Below are 20925 nucleotides of genomic sequence, written 5' to 3'. Positions count from 1 at the left end.
ATGTCTGCCATTTTGTAAAATTTCAAATGGCCTTTGTACGTGCACTTTCTTTGCATATGTTTTCTGTGGGTAGGGACGCTTCTTTTTGTCACCTCCTGGGGGCCCTGGGGGTGTTTTATAAGGAGGAGGGTGGCGATGGAAACCATAGGGGTGCACGGCAGCTTTTTGTAGGGGGGGGGGGACGTGCTCTGCTTTTGTTGGCTCTTAATCTGGTTCTTCTCTTGGTGCCGGTCCTTTCAGAGAATTTGAGCCGGAGCAAAGAGAGGCCACGTCAGCTTTTCCTCACCCCTTCCCTTTTTGTGTCTCACCCAAAACTGAAAGGGCCTGTCTTGAAGTGTTGTCAGACCAGAAAACAGGAGTAAGTGACATGTGACAAGGAGACAATGCTTGGATGGGCCAGCCAAAGTAAGTGTCCCCATCTGCTGTGGGCGATTTCTCTTCTGCCGGCTGTCTGCCACCTCAGGTGAGCGGGGCCAGGGAGAGAGGGCTGTGCTGAGATGATGGCGTCTGCCAGGCGAGGCAGTTGGCATGACTGGGAGGGCACGGCCGGCCTCGTGCTCGCTGCGGTACACAGTCAGCCAGCCTTTGCACGAGTGCAGGTTATCCGTCACTCATCAGGTTTCCGATGCGTCGTCACTTTCCCATGGTGTACACACATTCGGCGCAGGATAAAAGTGTCAGCACGTAATGAAAGGTTTGATTCATGGAGGGCGACAGAGGCGGAGGTCATGGAGCTCCTCCAGATATGATCCTGAGTGATGCTGATGGGGGAGCTTTGAGATGGGGGCCATAATTAAATGTCTTTGTGCCATCATCAAGTTCTTCAGTCGCAGTCATACACTGTCCTCTCGTGCTCAAAGCTTATCGCTCTGACCGGCATGTGTCTGATATTGATCTTCACTTCACACTGAAGTGCACTTGAAGACAAATTATACTAAGGTATTGTCAGAAATATTCCATTATGGGTTTTTCAGAATATGAAAATTCTGATGCAATATCATGCCTGAATAAAGGCGGGTAAGATTAGCATATATAATTAAATTCCTGAATTATTCAGCGGAATGTTGTTGAATAAACCATGCAATGAGAAAGATGTCTCCTATGATAAAATTCTTCTGAAACGTCTTGTTAACACCATTTCAAGATCGGTAATAAGCATAAAATGTATATATATATATATTGTAATGTATTATAATACTTACGTTATATATTGTATATATATTGAAACATTTGATAAACATTTGATAAATTGGATAAATTTGAAATGCGGATCATTTGCTATTCAGAAATAGCATAATTCTGTTAAGGAACTAAAGTTTGTTTTTATAAAAATAAATAAATACATAAAAGTTACATGTGCAGAGAAGAAAGCAGAAGTGCTCACAAAAGCTTTCGGTGACATTATACATTGACATTTGTGCTGATCGCATTGTGTGCATTTTGTTGAATCTGCTTTATTAGAGAAATGCTGTTTTTTTTCCCCCTGTTGCTATTAATTTGTGTTTCTGTGGGTGTGCAGCACGAGAACAGAGAGATGTGGTTAACCCATTGTGAAGTTAGCCGTCATCATTAAGATTCTACAGATAACAAGCATGCGGATTTCTACTGCTCAGCATTATAGGATCCCAGACATCAAAGGCAGGTTTTCATTCTACTGTGTCTGCAGCGGGGTGAAGAAAGAAAGGGGGAAAAAGTAGGAAAGGAGATATGGAGTCAGGAAAATAAGGCAGACTGGGAGACGAGAGGCAAGCATGTATACATACCTGTGCAAGTCAGGTGACACAGTGCTCTGTAATGTGTTTGCTGCCACAGAGGGTCCCTCTTGCATAGTTAGCTGCCTGCTAAATTGGCGTCCTCTCTGATTAAGTGGTGCAGTCCTTAATAGCAGCGAGGCTGACTGCAGGTTGGTTCACTTTAAAGATCAAGTTCATTTCTCACCACGGTCATTAAAGTGCACATCTGTGTAATTCAAATCAATTTATTTATGTTTTTTTCTTTTGTTTGTTTTTACCGTTTGTATTTTCTCCTCTCACTTACACATAGCCTCGTTTTTAAATCTAATCAGTGCAAAGGTACTGGCAATAATATTTCTTTTTGTACAAATCTTGTAACACTCTTTCCAGTTCTATTACACAGATACTACAATGAAGTTCCCCCGTAATTCAGATTACATTCTCTTTCAGCGTGGTGCCATTATGTTTTTGCCATTACATCAGAATGAGCTGTTCTACAGAGAGAGTATTGAATGTACAAGAGAGAGAAATATGCTGTTCTCCAGTATTGTGCTGGATTACAGAATCAAGGTCGACTCACAAGACACAGAGCAGCATTATCCCTTAATCCTGTGTTTTGGTTTCAAATAGCCTTTTTACACCTAATCTTCACAAGTAAAATGACAAACATGAATACTGAGGTAGGTATTTAAATGTGCATTACCTGAAATGTTAAGGTCAAAAGCTTATGCTGACTTAAAGTGGCTCTGTATTTTGTGAAAGAACAGATGATCATGTTTTTGCCACTTATTTTGTTGCAGCTATATTACAGAAGTCCTGTGATGAAATTCCCTCAGGCAGTTTCAGATGGATAAGTCTGGTAACTTTTCATCCAAACTATAAATCATATCTTGTTTGTTTTTCTTTTCTCTCTTCGTTTTGCTTTTACGTTGTAATATATAGAATGAGGATATTTTTTCTCCCAAGTTTCATTTGGCCCGCTGGATTTGGGCCCTGGGAGGACAAGCTTCACTGAGTCAACAGATATAGTGAGTACATCAGTTCCAGCACCGGGGCTGTGTCTCCCCTTGACCAGGCTGGTCTTAGTGTGTCCGTCAGGCTCAGCTGTGGCAGAGCTGGAGGAAACTTAAAGGTGCTGTGAAAGACTAAAAGTGGGCCAGCCGCTGCTGCCTCCTGTTGACCTACCTTGTTCAGAGGGTCCAGGTACAGACTGATGACAGGACTCCTCCTCAGCGGACCACATTACTAATGTGTGAGGGTGCAAGAGGAGCACACCCAGTGATGAATCACTCCCCTGCACCCATGGCATCCTCATAAGTCAAGAGTAAAAGTGTTGAGAGTGCGCTCAGTAAAAGAGCTCCTTCGTCCCGTCTACCGTAGAGAAACTCTATCCAGGCCTGGTGGAAGAGGGGAAGGGGGATGGCTAAGTGGTGCACGTCGGGCATAGCCTGAAGATCTCCCTCAATCTTGAGGAGAACGTTAGTCCCTCCAGTGGGTCACTTGTATTTATAAAGCACATCGAACTTAGGAAAAGTTACTTTCATGCTTGAACAGAGCTGCTTTTTTAATAAATGAGAGTAATCTACAATGCGTTGATCTGGACTGCCTCATCGGACCAACTGCATTACCTGGAGTCACAAGGAGAACATTAAATATGTGTTAGTTTAAGCTGAAACAGTTTTCTTCTGAGGGTTTCTGCACCAGGCAGTCACATGAAAAAGTCTCTGCCTCATTATTCACTTTGGTGTTTCAGTAGAGCGAGTAATTGTGACATTGTTCTACCCAAAAGAAGGAAATATTGAGTAATTTAGAGGTTGTAAAATAGAGTTTTTCTTATTGAAAACAAATGTATTGATGCACTTTTTGTGCATCACTTTTTGCATCTCTGTTCTCTTCTTTTATTCTCGCCTTAAGCCAGAAGGTTAACTATTTTAGTTTACACGCCTACCTCCCCCCAGAGCTGATGTTGGGCTATATTGGTGATGTTGGGGGAGTGTGTAAGTTTGACGCTAGGTAATACATCACACACTCCGGGGGGTCTCCCTGGTATGCTCCTCAATAATGAAGTTCATTCGTTAACTTCTCCCTCAAAGGCCAAGTTCCCTTGCTGCCCTTTTCAAGAGCCATTGCAACTCTTACCAGAGTCACCCTACCAACAGAAAAAAACACATCATCATGCTTTTCCTTTTGACAGGCTCAGTGGTTGCCTTTGCAGGGCATGAAGAATAAGCAGGCCCATTACCAATCCCTCATGCCTGGTTATAGCCATAATTATCACAAGGAAAATGACCTGCTCTGTTTGGTTTGCCGTAGAGGGGCTGTGCCTTCCTAATCACCTCCTCCTTTCCCTCCTGTCGTCCTCATGCCATGGAGATGGAGCTGGTTTTGGGGGAGTCTTGCCAGTTCATTAGAATTCACAGGGTTCCACCTCCCTGCCTAGCCAGGCTAAGCCTCTCACACAGGCTGCCATGCCTGCGATAATCTCCCCTCCTCATTCCCTTTTTGCTCCTTCTCTCTCTATCCTCCTATCCCTTCCCTTTCTGTTCCCAAAGGCAGCTTCGCATAAAAGAGATGCAGTGCAATTCATTGTTAAATCTGATTTCTATTGATCTATTGAAAAATTGCCCTGTGAGATATATGATTGTGATCCAGCAGTGCTGATGATCTCTCCTTACCACTGCCTTGCTCATCTGATAAACCAAATGAATTTATTTCAGTCATATCAGTGACAGCCTTTGTGGAATGTATATTTTTTCCCAGGGTGTATCAATCAATTGAACATCCAGTTCCAGGGGGCAGTGGGTAAACACTTTTGTTGCTTCTGAAGTGCCCAAGATAGAAAGGAATGGCCTGGCAATCCACTTAGTTTAAATCTAGCAGGGAAATAACGGCGATGAATAACCTGTGACGAAACAAAATAGCGACTGAAAAAGCAGCTGAGGGCGTTTGATGTTTTTTCATTGAAGTGGTGTAGCGCTTATCATATTGTTCACAGCCTCTTGTCACCACCCCACTCATACCTGCCCAGGGGTCATTTAATATGGAGTAGACATGCAAGTCAGCTCTAAATGATGTGAAGCTTGGTCAGTCCTTCCAGGACAAACTGGCTTTGCTTTGCTATTTTTTTTTTCTTTGACATGAACATTTGAACCCTGCGATTGACTGGCGACCAGTCCACCCGCCTCTCGCCCGTAGTCGGCTGGGATAGGCTCCAGTCCCCCTGCGACCCTGACGGATAAGCGGTATAGAAAATGGATGGATGGATGGATAAACATTTGATTCAGCTGATTTGGAAATCCAATAGGCTCTTAGTTTTGTGGTTGTTCAAAAAAAAAAAAAAAGAAAGATTTAAATTTAGCTCTGTAAATAACCGTGGCAGTAAAACAAAAGGCTATAGCCTTGTCAACCATTCACTATAAGTGCTGTGTTGTTGATTCTGATTACATGACAGTTGACAGGTGTACACTTCACCTATGTAGGAATGATATGCTTTCATATCTCTTCCTTTTGACCCTGCTGTTCTATAAATATTGTGCTTGTGTGTATGTGTGTTGAGTGACTGACAGAGCGAGAGAGAAAAAATAATGCTGAGCTGGCCCCAGGACTGCTGTGGATAAAAAGGATGAAGGACAGTGTATATAGTCACGAATATAGAGTCATCGGATCAGAGTGTAACTGTAAAAAGCACAAGACATACCTACAGCTGCTACCTCACTGGACTAGACACACTGTTCTGCTCCGTCGAAATCCATTAGGTGTAATGAGTTAACAGAATTTTCTGTCGCTACACATTATACAGCAAAATCCACACACAGCAGCGGCATGTAGTGTGTTTCTTAACTCTCTCTGCTCTTATTTAAACTCGACTTTAAATGCAACCATCCGCATTCCTCTGGACATAACCCAATAGTGTCCTCTATTTTCACTGAAATAGATATTCCCTTTGTTGTCTGTGTGATTTATTGAAGTCTTCCCACAAGTGGAAGCCCCCAGGAAATTGCCTGGAATGGCCCTAAATTGGTTTATGATTGTGTGGTGTGGGCCAGTGCTGTTATGGTTCTAATATTATGCCCTCCACTCCCTGGCATCTATATTAAATTGATCTGTATTGTTTTCATGGAGTGCCTGTTGAAGCTTGTTAATTCTGCCGCTGCTTCAGGCTTGGTGGTGCTGTTCCAAACACCCAGGTGGCTCTGTGGTGGAATATAAGCCTCAGCTCTCTCAGTACCTCGCAACACGATCGAGACACAAAATGAGTAGGCCCATAACTGAGTGCGTCACGCGGACTGCGGATGTGAGGACGTTCCAGAGCTGTAAGAGTTAACGTGGATCAGCTGCATGGTGAGTATGTGCATGGAATGGCTACTGACAGACTGCTAATGAGGCCATTATCAGCTTGGTCCTCTTGTCTCCTCCTGGGGCACCAGTGGATGCTCTGCACCTCATCTCAATTGAATTCCATTCCACAGGGCTTGTTTACAGTAAATACGTTTGCTTCAATTAATCCAAGAGGAGTGCAAGACACATGACTTGGCTGGTCTAAATGCACAGATTCTGTACTTTGAGTCTAGTTCAGCTCAGTACCAGTAGTGCACTGACAGAAACGTGGTAACTCCCGGAGTCATTGCATCCTCACTATCACAATTTCTTTATTTCATATTCAGCCGTTTAAAAAAAAAAGGATTATCTAAAATGATGCTATTGATCAGCGATGACTGCATTAATACCCACAGACATCTGACCATCAGCGCCTTTGTGGCTTAATCAATGCCCTAATGGACAAGTATCAGCATAGTATTGGCATGCTGTCACTGGTAATGTGGAGCAGTCAAGGCCGTGCAATCAGGGCAAATCAAGCAGCTTTGCTGGAAACATTTATCCTCGGAGAGGCCTGCGTTCTTAAGCACAATTACATACAGTGGAAAGCACTGTATTTGTTGCAGAGCTTTCACCAAAAAAATATATTTTTTCACTTACCTCGAGTGGTGTTTGACTGTGCAGTGCTTTCTGCTGCCTGCCCAGTACAATAGGGACTAATGGTGACAGCATGCTTGGCGCTCTGGTCTATACTGTGTGGCTGTACTCTGGTGCAGCAGTTTGAGGACATGAACCATAGCGTACTGCCCTGCTTGTTCTTCTTCTTCTTCCACATCGCTCTCTGTTTGGGAGTATCTATGCTGTGCTTACTTATCCAATGAAGGCAATTTGCCTTCGCAATTATAGTCAGTAAATTGCAGATAATATAAATTTCCCCTTATCGGGATGATAATTTTTTTGCCCTAATATATATTGCGAATCCCTAGGCAGTTGTTTCTGCCAAGGGACTCTGCCTAGGGATTCTCCAAACCTGAAGGGATTTCTCTGAGATCTTCACTTCACCACATAGAATGTAAGCAGACAAAACATGTGCCCCTTCCAGCTCTCCTTTAAGATCATAATATGGATGTTATCCTCCTTTCAGATGACCTGGGATAACCAGCCAACAGACTCAACCCCTGCTATCGTTTTTTTTCCGTTTACCATAGCTCTATGTTAAGCCACAGTGTGTCAAGCCACGGTTTGGTTCTAGAGAGACTGATACAGTTGCAGACTGATACCACAGATGATGGCAGTTGAACATGTTCCTGCGTGGGCCTTGGCCCTGACTCATGTGGTGAACTTTGAAGATCTTGTAGGAAGACGCCAAACACTGAAACGAGACAAATGCGTGGTCTGTGACATCACATTGTTTTGAATAGTTTACTCGGGCCTATCTATGCGTACTTTGTATCCCAGGCACGCTCCATTTGATGCTATCAGCCTCTGAATGATATTTTGTTCATTAGACGGTGTGCAATAAGAAACCAGTGTTGACACAACATGAGTTAATGTGTTTAGTGTCTCTAATGGATCGTAGAGGTCCTAATGAAACATTGTCATGGGAAGATTTATGTTGCAAGCTGCTGAGTCCTCATTTCCATTTTATATGCGGTTAGAAGTACCTTTATTCAATGAACAAAACATAATAGACGGCATCAAATGAATATAGATATTTGGTGTGTAAAACAGGTATAAATAAATAAAACAGTCACATTGTTAATATGAAATTCTTGCCCTGTGCAGGCGTTCTGTGGTTCTGTGGCAAAGATACAGTGCTGCTGTGCTTGTATTAATATCAAACAACTGTGGAGAATGTGAAATGTAAAATATCCAAATTCCAAATATTGGTGGTTTAAAACAAACAAAAAAAATTCCTTTAATTTTGAGATTTCAAATATCGCAGCGCTTGAAACTGAAGCTGTATGATGTTTGTCTTGTAGATGTTAGGAGTGCCAGTTTATTCATGGAGATGCCAAATCCAGCGTGGTTATTGGCCAAGGCTGGATTGCACTAAAACCAGAATATTGTATCAGAGAGAGGCAGCTGGTTAGGAGTCAGAACAGATTATCATATGAGAGAGGATGAGCGAGGAGAGGGGGAGGAGAGACAGACACACACAGACAGAGAGAGAGAAGTAGGAAGCAGGGGGCGCAAGCGAGGGGCACAGGAGGGAGAGAGGGAGAAATGATAGTGAGAAACTCATCGCCCGGTCGCTGTGGGGTGGAGGGGATCATCCAAACCCTTCCGTCACTATCTCCCCTTCCTCACCTGTCAAAAAGAGTGTGTGTGAGAGAGAGAGAGAGGGGCATGCGAGTCCTCTGAGAGGTCACGGGAACAAGCTGAGGCTCCACTCATCTTCTCTCTGTGTAGGGCCCACCGCTGCTTGCAGACATCTGGCCTCACACTGATCACTCATATCTACAGACATGGGGGAGGAGAAGAAGCGTAGTGCTTCGATCTTTGAGCCACAGAAAAATTACAGATCCCCTCTTATCCATCCTCTGCACTTCGTTTTTTCCCCATTTGCTGCCTCTCTCTGTTGTTTCCTCGGCTCTTTCTCTCATCCTCTCCTCTTTCATCCCAGTCTAGTCTTTTATCCCCTCTTTGACTTTTTTTTTCTTTTCTTCTCCTTGACATTGCACCATTTTTAAAAGCAGAAAACCAAGAGAGTTGAAGGGAGGGCAGAGCAAAAGCATGAAAAACTGGTGTCTGCTAGAACTGGTTCTGACTTTATCCTTGCACTATAAAGATAAGGCACAGAAGATAGCGACAGTGTGCTGTGTCTAGCAAGCCGGTATACAAGGCTCTGACTGCAATCAGTGGGAAGAGGGCCAGCTTCCCTGCCTGAGCTCTCAGCGCCCCTACTGGCTGCATGCTGTGCCAATCAAAGGCTGGTGGGTGGGGAGCAGTCAGACATGAACACTGATGTCACAGTCACATGGATTCTGGTGTGGTCATGCTCGGAGGCTGAGAGACAGAGCTGTGCTGGCCAGCTGCTGCTGAGACAGCAGTGGAGGGCTTTGCGCTGGTGATAGTTGTTCTCTTATGGACTCGAAGCTTAATGATGTATTTTGTGATTTCAGCTATGAAAGGTAAGAGCAAAATGCATGCTGATCCTGCACCCTGAGTAACAAGTAGGGAAGTACAGCTCCGCTATTCATAGCCTGCCAACTCTTTGCATTTCATTTGCAAGGCATGAGTGTGACAGTGAGAGAGAGAGAGAGGGAGAGAGGAGGTAGGGAGGGAGAAATACAGTAATACAGAGCTTCAGAATGCATGCAAGTGAATTAAGCTTTTCTAATATTTCTTTTCATGCATGAGCAGAATATTTTTTTATTCAGAGAAACTGAGCTAGAATTCTTTAACCCATAGAAATCTGTTGTGGTATTTTTTTTCTTTGATTTTATTATTGTCAGTGTGTGTTTTTCTCAGTGCTACTGTTGTGTGGGGTGCTGTGAAAACCACAGCCGGTGTAATGATTGCACAGTTTACGTCTCTGACAAGAGCAGTTCCTGAGCGTTAGAGCAGAAGTTTTTTTTTTTTTTTTTGGAATAGATGTGAGGCGGCATTTAGAAAGGGGGGTGCAGAGGGTCAGAGAGAGAGGGAGTGTGTGTGTGTGGGGGGGTTACTGTCGCTATTCCTTTCTGCCCCGATCTTAATCCTGTTGTTCCAGTCCAGAGGACGTGTCTGTTCCGCAGGAAGATGTGCGTGGCAGTGTTGAACATGGGTCGCAGACGGGCGACAAGGCACTGGCGCGACTGGCAGACTGTGATTCTTTGAGTTGATACTAGTGCATGTGTGTGTACATCTGTGTGTGTGAGCGTGTTGTGTTCCACTGACCTATTTTTTGGGTAGTCGGGTTTACATGTGTGGCCATGAGAGCAGGACTGGGTCCTCCCAGTCGCTGTGATGTTGATCTAGTATGCTTAATCCCCACTTTTCCACCCCCCTCCATCACACAAGCATACATGCGCACACATCCACACAGACAGGCAAGCGTATTCAGACATACAGTAGAGCACACACTTCTCACATGCATGCTTGCACACACAAACACGCACATAGTCATGTTTTTCCTCACATGTATCAATGCACTCTAATTCTTCCATGCAGTGAAATCTTAACATCCACAACTAAACATATGTGCTCACACACACTCGTGATGCCATCAAATACAATAAGCACAACAAGGCACAAGCAGCTGTCATTCTGTCTTTTCTATTCTTGAATGGAAATTGTCAGAAAAAGATCATCTGATTTGACACTTGCGGTGCTTTTTTTGTCTTCCCACCTGTGCAAAAATACTTGCATTTCCATGTGTGTTATTACACTGATCATTAATTAACAAAAGCAGAAGAACATATTCAATACACTTCTATGCACACATGTTAATATAAATATATAACTGATGTGTGAAAAAAAATCAATGGTATTATCAGGTTTGTATTAATGTTAATATTAGTAGTATTATAGTAACCTTACAGCTTGTCTAAATGTGTGTTTGTAGTTGTACACACAGTATTAGTCTTCCACCATTTCCTATCTTCTTCTTCTTTTGTGCGGCACTGGCATGGACCATAGCAATAATTTCTTCCTTCTTCACTGTTCATCACAGTGTGAGAGTTCATTTAGAAAGTGAGGCTCACAGTCATATAAGTGAAATTGAGAAGGAGTGCAGTCCTGTACCTTATTTCCAATGAGACACATGAAAAATGGCCTTTGACCTTATGTCCTTTTATATGCAATTTATAGTAAAGGGCTTTATGAAATCCCCTATTTTCAGGCAGAATCGAGTATCTTGTGCTGTGTAGCTTTTTTATGACTTTTGAAAAGTGAGGTATGGACACTGCTTTTTATAGAATATATTCATTCCTCTCTTGAATGCCAGGGTTTTTTTTATTTTTGATAAATTAATTAATTTAGATATATGATTAGTGGTGAGCCGCACTGACATTTTCTGTATCTGTCATCAGCAGTTCACCTGTCTGTAGCCACTTTTTGCCTGTCTGTTAGCCAGTCTTCTTTTAGCTCTGTCTTGCTGCTCATTGGTAGCTTCAGTTTGATAGGAGCTGCAGGTGTCCTGATAGGACAGTGTGACAGTGTGAGAAATTAAAGTCTGAACAAGCTATATAATTGGAAACTAAATGGAAGTAGCAATTTCTTCCTGAAGACAGCCAGTGAAATGGATGACTTGCTGCATTGGAAAGCACCTCCTTATTGTTATGTTAATGTTGTTACATGTTCACACTGCATGCATCTTGCATTTTTTTTATTATTATTATTGTTTTTCATATGGTAGACCGCAAATTTGTGCTAATATATTATACCAAACATCCCTGTGTGTCTCTGTGGCTTTGCCTCTACCCTGCATCCCCCCTCTAACCACCTCTCCCCCTCTATTCAGACTCTCTACCACACCATTGCCTCTCAAGTACCTAATTACCTGTAATGGAAACATCCCTCTCATTACCCCATGCAAATTAACCAGCCTACTCAGCACAATTAAGATGAAAATTCCAATTACATAATTAAAGAAAGTTGTTTGATGTGTGGATCAACAGAATAAGGTAAAAAAAAAAAGTGCGTTTCATCCAGTAAATATAATTAACCCTTCAAAAAAAGAGCATTATTTTGGTCAGGTATATGTAGCAACAATCTATTAAAATGAAACACCAAAAAAAGAAACAAAACAGTAAGCTACTGCAGTGCATGCAGACTGCACATAAATATGTGATTTAGCATGAGTGTGTATTAGACTGTAAAAAATGTTCTTGGGCCACAGAGAAGGTGAAGCCAAATATCTTGTGATAGCCGCTCTAAGGCTGTGTTAACAAGGCTGTAAATATTTGCTGTAGATTTGGTACACTTTGTCTCTTTCTATCAGTGACCGATTGAAGTGCTGCAGGCTCTCACACATTAAAGCAGAGGTTAACAAGATTGGCTATTATCCAGTTACGGACTGAGGACATGAAGAGCCAAAGGAAAAATCGCCACAGATTAAGGGGAAGGTAAATATAGCACAAGTCACCTGCAAGGATTAAAAGTAAAAGACCCAATTACAAAGAAAGAATATTTCAAGAGGTGTTCTTTCATCTAATGCTGAAAATCCTACTCGTTTTAGTCTGTGATTAAAATAATTTTACTTTGACTAAGAACAAAATTCCAGTACCAAAATTAATAGAACAAAATTCACTTTTGTGAAACCCTAAAATTATATTTCTTATAAACTTGGCGTTTTTGAAATACGTTTTTCCTAAATTTCACCTTCTCCAAAGGATGATTTACGTGTTGCAGTCAGAAAAGATCATATCTGAGCAGCGACGAGACAAACAAGAATCACTCTGACAGACGGAGGGAGTGTGCTTTAGCCCTCTCTTGCCTCTTAGCTGGCTGAGGAAGTGGTATGGCGTCCCCACAGGTTATTAAAGTGTGTGAGGTGTGCCAGTCTGTGCCGTGCACACTCAGACGAACATCCTGGCTGCCTGTCTGTGTGTGTGGAGGTACTGTTTAATGAGATATTGACTGCCCATTGAGAGCATGGATTTTTGATTTGGCTCCGTAGAAGTTGGGAGGATAGGGAGGTGCATTCTGGGGAGGAGAGGAGAGGAGAGGAGAGGAGAGGAGAGGAGAGGAGAGGAGAGGAGACAAGTGAGGGACAAAAATTACTGAATTTGATTTTGTTCCTTGTTTTAAATTGCTGGTAGTTAGTATTGCTTATATGAAGCTATGACTTTGTTTTATTAATAATTCTAGTAGGTCTAATGAATTATTATTATTATTATTAGCTGCTACAGGTCAGCCTGTATGTCATGACATAAAACACATAACATTGGTTGGTTATAGCTCAAATAAATGATAGACTTAATCATAAAATAAATAAAAATTTAAATATAAGCAAAGCTAAATGGATAAGAACCTAAATTCTTGAACTTTTTCATTCATCTAAAACAGTACATAATTTTACAAAAGTACTTTAATTGCTATCTGTGCTTTATAAGGTAAACAAAATGGATAGCTTCTCAGCGTGGGAGTATTTATGACTGTGGACTTTATACAGTACATAGCAGAGGCTGTAACAGTGAAAATGAAGAGTCTTTGATGAGTCTTTTTGTGGCCATATCTGAGTTCAGTTTTGATACTGTGCAAACATTAATCTCCATCCTATGACTCCATCCAAGCCATTACCAGGGTGCCAGACAGCTCTGTCAGTCATCTTGTCTTGTCAGTCACACCTTGTGGTTTTGACAGATTAGTCCAATCACAGGCAAGGTTAAATGACTCTCCTGTCCTGTGCCCAATCACGCAGCGGGATACAACAAACAGCAGCACTTTGAGATAACCATCGAGCTACATGAGATGATTTTTGTTCATTCTGTAACATTCGTTCTGAGTTCAGGCAGGGTTTTCAGTTTGGCTCCCCAGTCAGGTAAAACACCAAGCTGGGCTTAGTCAAATGCCTCTAACTTAAGGGTAATTTCCTACTTTACTTTCACTCAGTATTTCAGGAGTCACTTATAGATCCTTTGAAGTGTCTCCCTGTCATGCAGCATTTAGCTGCTGATAGAATACTCTCTCTGTCAGCACTCCTTAGATAATCACATACCACAGTCCATGGAGTTAAAGAACATTTTTAGTTTCTTTTTTTCCTCTCTTTCTTCTTGTAGCTTCCGCTGAAGAATATGTACAAAGGGAAGAGACTGATAGAAACAGAAACCTTTTGATTTACATTCTAATGAATTGTGGCCATTTAAAACACTGAAATGCAAACTCTTGTGCATGATAAAAAGTCTAAAAATACATGGATAAATAACAAGAATAGATAACATTTCTTCAGCTTCACATGCCCTGTTACACCCTCATAGACATTGCCACTTGGGGCTCAGAAGTTAACAGTGTTTTAAGAGAGTGCAGGGTGAAGTTTTTTCCCCCTGTACTTTCATTCTGAGCTTGTTTCGTACCACTGGCTTTTTTTTCCTCTGTGGGCCTCTGGAGGGCTGTCCATTGGCTTTTTGAAGTTGCATCAAAGAGGAAATGGGGGAGAAAAAGCATTATTGATTTTGCGTTTTGTCTGACTCAAACACTGAGGACAGAAAAACACATAAGGAGATAGGTGTTGGCAGTGGGGCAGCTCCGTCTCTTCTGTGCGAGCCGAGGGGGGTGGGGGGTTTAGAAAAGAGGTAGAAGGTGAGGAGGAACACCAGACAACACTAATACATCTTTCCCTAGAGTCATGTGCTCAGTCCTCTCGCTTCCATCATTTCCCCTCTCCTTTCTGTTTTAATGGGAGAGTAAATAAACCCTTGTTACGATACAGCTGGAGACAAACCTTAGTCTCTCGCAGCCACGTTGTATCGCTTTTCCTCCTCCTCCATCAGGCCAGTGACTCCCGAGCTCTGACGGCGCTCTCCAGTTGACCTGTTTTTCCATGAAACACCAATCTGCTCTCTTCTCTGTTGTAATCAGATCTCCCTGCTAGGAAAGCATGCCGGCAGCAGGCAAGAAGAGGAGCATTGTTTGTGTGGTTTATCATCTTTATCCTCCTCCTGTGTCAGCGCCGCAGAGGTGACATGAGAGTGGAGTACTTTTCTGGTGTTAATGTGACATAGGGTGACTAAAAACGAGCTCTCAGTGACAGCCGCTGCAAGAGCTGTCACTGGTATAGCTTACTCAGCACTCGGGCTATGGACATAAGTTATAGCCATGTTTTTTGAACTTCATTGAGAACAATTTGCCAGGTTGCATATATAGAAGCCTGTGGAATTTCTGTTAACAGAAAAAACTGTAAATAAGTAATGGCATTGCTGAAATTGCAGCAAAAGTATGCTGTAGAGTCAGGGAGTTTGGAGGGTTCAGAGGTCACAGTATACTAAGTCACACTCCGCTCTGCTCCATGGAGAACGACTGTGGCATCTGGGGACGCTGACGGGGAACAAAGGATGAAAAATGAGAGGTGCATGGAATTTTGATGAGACAAGGGAACAGGCAGCATTATAACAAAGATCGTCACAACATGCGCTCCGCCGCCTGATTACAAAAGGGAGAGAAGTGTGTGAGGCGTTTGATTACATGTCCCAGCAGAGGCCATTAGGGGTTCTACTTGTAGGATGGCATCATTTACACTCATCTGATCTAGCGTCTGCACTGATGAACAAACAAAGATTTTGTGAATCCTCCTGAGCACTAGGGGGTGCTCTTCAAAAAAAACACTTGAAATGAACATCTGTACAATAGAGGTTTTGAAGTTGCTGCAGTCTCCCAACTTTGCTGTCACGACTAACAGCGATTCCATGTCGCCACAAGGCTCCAGAATGTGATGGAGCATGTACGAATCTCCCAGAGGATCCTGCGTAGGCCTGAGTGAAAACTAACTCTCAAGGTTAGCAGCATTAGGCCCCCCTCACCCCAACCAAGATGCATAAAAGGAATTTTAACATCATAAATAACAAAGAAAAACAGCCTTGCCGGAACAGTCTGCTTAAGATTGATTTTTATGCACATGCATTCATTTGAAATAAAAGAAATGCTGTTTCAGTGCTAATTACAAAGATGAAAGGAAGTAGAATATGCAAGGCAATGAACTTTGTTTAAAGGTGCAGCACATGGCTTTTCAGGGACAGGGTGCCAAAATAAAATCCACTCCCATTTATGGACTCATAGAGTAGTATTTTAAAGCGAAACTGTTTTTTACACTCTTGATATAAAAGAGAGAGAAAAAGATTCACTCACTTTGCATGTGAGGCAGGCAGCAGAAACAGCGAAACAATGTGTGTCCCAGACAATGAGAGTGTGCATGTGTTTCCCAGCTGGAGCAAAGGGGTTAACTGGCTGTGGAGAGATCCTTGACCTATCTGAGATGAGCTCCCCGCCCCCTCCAGCAATGTGGAATATCTGATTGCTGATTATGAGTTTATTCCCCATCGTGCTGAGCCTTTTGCATGTCAGGATCCATTCCTCCCCAGCTGAACTGATTAAGGAGCTGGAGATGATGCTACAGCTCTCAGCGAATGCTGAAAAACTCTCAGAGAGCCTGGTAATCTGGAGTGCAGCTGGCAATCATCCACCACTGACTCTTTTGGAGGCTTTTGGGGTTGTTTTGTTGTTGTTTTCAAGTGGGTTTTTGGCATATTGTTGTCTTTGTTCCCCTGGGCTTCTTGTTTCTGGATGAGAGCTTTCCTAGTGCTGAGCACAGGTCCTTGTCAACCTGGCTGCTCAGCCTAGTCCAGCCCCAACAACAGCAGCATCAGCAAAGACCCTCACTCAAAGTCTCGGGATGTGCTTATGATCACCCTCTTACAGAAGCCTCATTTTGGGCAAAGAAAACAAAAAACAAAAAAGATTTTCTTCCCCGATGCATAAAAACTCCCACTGTGCTCATTTTCAGAGCTCCAAGAATCTAATGCACAGGATAAAGGCATCAGATACATTGAAAAAACTAGCTCTCCTCAAAAAATGCATCCCCATGTAAACCTTTAAGGGTTTGTGTGGTGTTCAATGGAATTCTGTCACAAGGAAACAAACAGTTTTCTAGCAAAAAGACTGGCGCGAATGCTTTATTTGCTTGAAGGGATCTGTCGCTTAGGTACAAATCAGCAGCTGTCGTCTCCAAGTTTTGTTTTTGTCAATAGTTGGAGGGGAGAGGAAAACAGTCATGTTCCTACTGTGCTGATGGCTGTTTTAATGCCTTTAATGTGAGACCTGGGGCAACAGAGGAGGAATCTGCCCAAACAGAGCATTCTCAATTACTATCAAAGCTGTACAGCCCACTGCTAATGATGTCCCACTGTCAAACACATCACCCACAGGTTTACTGCCTATTGCGTTTACCCATTGAAAATACTGCCAATATACTGCATACTGTCCAGTTAAGACAGAAATATTACCAGCAGTATTATCCGGTGATATGCACTCTCAAAGACAGAAGCTGACAGATAAACTGACTAAGAAAGCTGCCATTTGCTCCTGTGTAGTTGCATTTGAAGTACTATATTTATGGTATATTACTGTTGCTAGATCTGCAGTCAACATTAAAGCGAATGGAGTTCCAAATATAAAACCACCAGTCCCAGTAAACAAATGGCTATTGTCTGAGCTCCGCTTCCTTGTGTAAATGAAGTGTTTTACGGTGTTACACTGCTGTGATGAAAGACAGCAGACATGCTCCACGTGTCGAAACCACAGTGTCTGAGAAGTGATGGGTGGTAAGCTCCTCCCAGACTGTATGCACTCGATGGAGGGTATGCCATTTGTTCTTATAAAACATCTATATAAAATGGAATTATTTTTGCTTAAATATTCATGGCATGCTGCAGTATATTTATTATTATGATTATTCGGTGGACTTCTTTTCTGGGACATTTCTTTGTTACAAACACCACAAACAAATTCCATTTCTTAGTGTTTCTTCTAATCGTGCACTGTATCAGCCTCATTGCTCTGGATCATATCAGCTTTCACTGTGGATAATCTTGAGGGATGATAGAAAACAATCAAAGGCATGATGGGAGAAAGGTAAAAGCAGGTTTTCCTTCAAACTGAGGATGATCAGAGTAGAACTACTGTACGTCTGACATACCTTGCCCACTGGAGTGGGTAAGGAAGTTGTTTTTTTGACATATGATTACACCGGGCCTTTCTCCTTTGATCTCAGCATGGATTTTTTTTCTTTCTCTTGATGTGGGATTATGATAATTTATACATCAGGGATTTTTTTTTTATTATTTTTTTCTTGAACCTCAGCAAACTTGAGTAAACATAGTATACATAGTAGATTAACATTGTATTAATTTACACATTCTCATTACCAAAGCCCCAAGGTAATTAATCAGAGACGGTGGTACACAAGGAGATAGACAACGTTGAAATAATTTATTCCTTTCTACTCTTATAAAGCGTGAGAAAAAGTGTCTGATCAATTCCTCTCTTAGATGTTGCTCTTTGAAGACATGCGGCGCCTTGTGAAAGTATCACCACAGTATTTTTTTTTTCCTTTTGAAACTGAAGGCTGCAGACATTGTACATACGGTACAAACAATACAGGACATTGATGCCTCATCCTAATAGTCCACGATTCCCCCTAAATACCTCAAACCTGTACACTCTTATAGGTGTGAAACTTTCACTTTACTGTCTTGCATGGCAGCAGCACAGCTTGTTTGTCAGAAAATGACCTATACGTTACATACATTAAAAATACAGAAGACCAGATACTGAGCTTTGTGTGCCTTTTTTGTGCCAGTGTGTGTCCAGGCACTACAAGTAAATGTATGTAAATGTAAAAAATGCACAGATTTAAAAAAAAAAAAAAGAAGAAGACTTTTTTTGGGGGGGGGGGCGGGGGTTGGATTTTGCTAGACGATATCTCTTCATGAGGTGATGCATTCGAGACAATAAAAACGACCACACAAAGTATAGACTAGATGCTCCCTTATGGCGTTAAAGTCAAAATAAGTTTTATTTCAAGTGCAGTGCTCTGGTGTAAAATGCACTTTAAATAGCGAGGAGAAATAAGGGTTAAAAGACCAGCTTTCTCTAATGTAAAACAACCTCTCCTTTCGGCACACAACAATTCTGCTAGTGATCGCATGTAGACAGATAGCTTGATTGCTAACTAATTGCAACCACTGTAAATGAATTTTGTTACTACATAAATGTGCCTGGAGGGCAATTTCGCTCTCTGATTGAGTAATTAGTAGCTGCCCTGTAAATCACATGCTAACTGTATGCATTTGCAAGCACAAATTAAATGCACGTCTTGAACAGACCGGAGCAATTTCAGAGGCTTAAAAGGTTGTCCTGAGTCTCTGTAAAATGTAGCATTAACAACATTTTTTATTATAGATCCTAACAGTCATTTTCTTATATATGTGCTGGAAGCCCAAACAAGTGATTGGGCGAAGTGTAAACCACAACGTAGAACATGTCTGTGTGGTTCCTGTGGTACAGAATTTCAAAAGATTCCAGCATCGTCAGCCTTTTATTTTCCGACATACGTGCATTACCATAAACAGGTTTCTGCAAGTTTTTTTTTTCCTTTCTGTCACATAAAAGGGTAAAGAAAAAGCAGGGGTGGTGTATTTTAGCAGCTCAGCTTCTCTCCGAGGCAATCCAGAGATTGTTCAGTTTGTACTGTTATCCATAGGCAACAGATATTTTATGGTTATTACTGATGTATGTTTGTGCGATAGATTTGGTGTCACAATGGTATATCCCTTGAGCAACCACAAAAAGCCTCCAATGATGAAGGGTTTATTTTTAAAACTACAGGAAAGGCTTTCTGCAGATTAATTCCAGTGTATGGTTTCCATTGTGGGAGAAACAAATTGGGCTTTATGGAATTAGTGTGTTTGCTGCATAAATCTCAAATCTATTCCTGAAATATGCCATTGTGTTTACTGTGATTGGATGCTCCTGTATTGCTTTTGAGCGAAAACAGAGGCAAACTTTCCCCCGACTGGATTAGAGCTTGAGGTACAGTAATGATGGCTCAGTGTTTCTCCATTGACCCAGGTGTGTTGTCTAAATACAATATGGATGTGCAGGGCTGCCTGTGTACTCCAGTGCTGTGAGACTATTTGCTGAAGGTCATTTGGGATCATAGCGTGCCATTAATAATTCCTGAAAGCATCCAACATCTCCATCTGTTCTGCTGCATCCATCGCTCCACTTCAAAGACAAAGGCAGCATCTGCAGGTAAGCATTAAACCTGCCTCAGGGCTAAGATGTTGGAGGTGGGATTCTTTGTTGAGAGAACATAGCTCTGGTCATCGGGTCTTGCTGCTCATATATTAGCCAATTAATATTTGTATTTTTGCTCACACAGTTTGAACCCATGAACACATAGGTATACAAAGTGCATGTTTTTCAGCTATTGCTGGCTGAATCAAGTGTGGTACAGTAATTCCTCCTTGCAGGCTGCTGGCATCTCCGCGCTGATGCAGGTACCTCCATCGAGTCTAGTCGTACAGCTTGACAACATTTTACCGGAGTAATAATTAAAGCTGATTTTAAATTAAGCATTTAATTATGTGCATTGTGTGTGTTTGTGTGTGTAGCTGACCAAATAACACGTATTCACCTGTGCACTGGGCATACAGTGCAGTAAAATCTAAACAGGTCTCAATGACAGGCCCACTTCAGATGTGCGGGAGTCCTGCAGGGAGTAAATGGATGTTTGGTAGTGGCATGTGCTGCCCGGGCCTGGTGGGCGCAGTGGGCGAGGAGGCAAGTGCCTGGCTGAGTGAAAGATGGCAGTGTGCAAGGAGAGTGTGTGCACACAGCTGAGGCTGTGACAAGAAACAGCGAGAGTTCGGCTCCTGCTGCTTCATCTTCCCCTGCCAATGATAGATCTCCGCTTTAATTTTGTTAATAGCACGAGTCCAGCGCTGACGATGGAGTCGGAGCTCCGCACAACCTTTTTACCTCGGATGGTTTTAATTTGAGAGTGAGAAACGGAGAGCTGCTTGATGTTTTATAATTTACTGTAACATAGATAGCACAGAGCATCATTTGATGAAGCTTGTAATTATTACTGTTTCACCTCTCGCATGTGGTCTGCTGATAAAGCACCTGTGCCCACGAATAACTCCGCCATCTTTCAGCTGTGGGCACTTGTACTGTACTGTAGGGCTGACCAGTGAGTCCACTCAAATCACCATCAGCTCCAAACTGCTTAGCCTGGCCAATTTGAATTTCACATCTCTGCTGACTCATAACCCTGTCAAGACCTTTCTTCTTTATCATGTCCGTGCCCGCGGTGGACTCATCACAAGCAATATGAATTAATTATTCAGATTAGAAACCGAGCCACAATTACTGTGATTTTTGTCAAAGGCTT

General features: G+C 42.3%; 1 protein-coding gene across 2 annotated transcripts in view; it reads left to right on the top strand.

The window, feature by feature from the left end:
• The window catches only part of roraa (RAR-related orphan receptor A, paralog a), a 173777-nt gene that overhangs the window by 121516 nt on the left and 31336 nt on the right, over window positions 1-20925 (top strand). The window contains exon 1 of one of the 2 annotated variants that reach the window (XM_046394503.1): window positions 6704-9184. The exons of the other annotated variant lie outside the window; for it this stretch is intronic. Coding sequence (XP_046250459.1) covers window positions 9154-9184 — 31 coding nt within the window. The 5' untranslated portion in view covers window positions 6704-9153. Of the gene's footprint in view, window positions 1-6703; window positions 9185-20925 lie in introns of those variants that run through there. 2 annotated transcript variants of the gene reach the window in all.

Source organism: Scatophagus argus, chromosome 7, assembly GCF_020382885.2.
Source record: "Scatophagus argus isolate fScaArg1 chromosome 7, fScaArg1.pri, whole genome shotgun sequence".
NCBI lineage: Eukaryota > Metazoa > Chordata > Actinopteri > Scatophagidae > Scatophagus > Scatophagus argus.
This window is presented reverse-complemented; position numbering and strand designations above follow the sequence as displayed.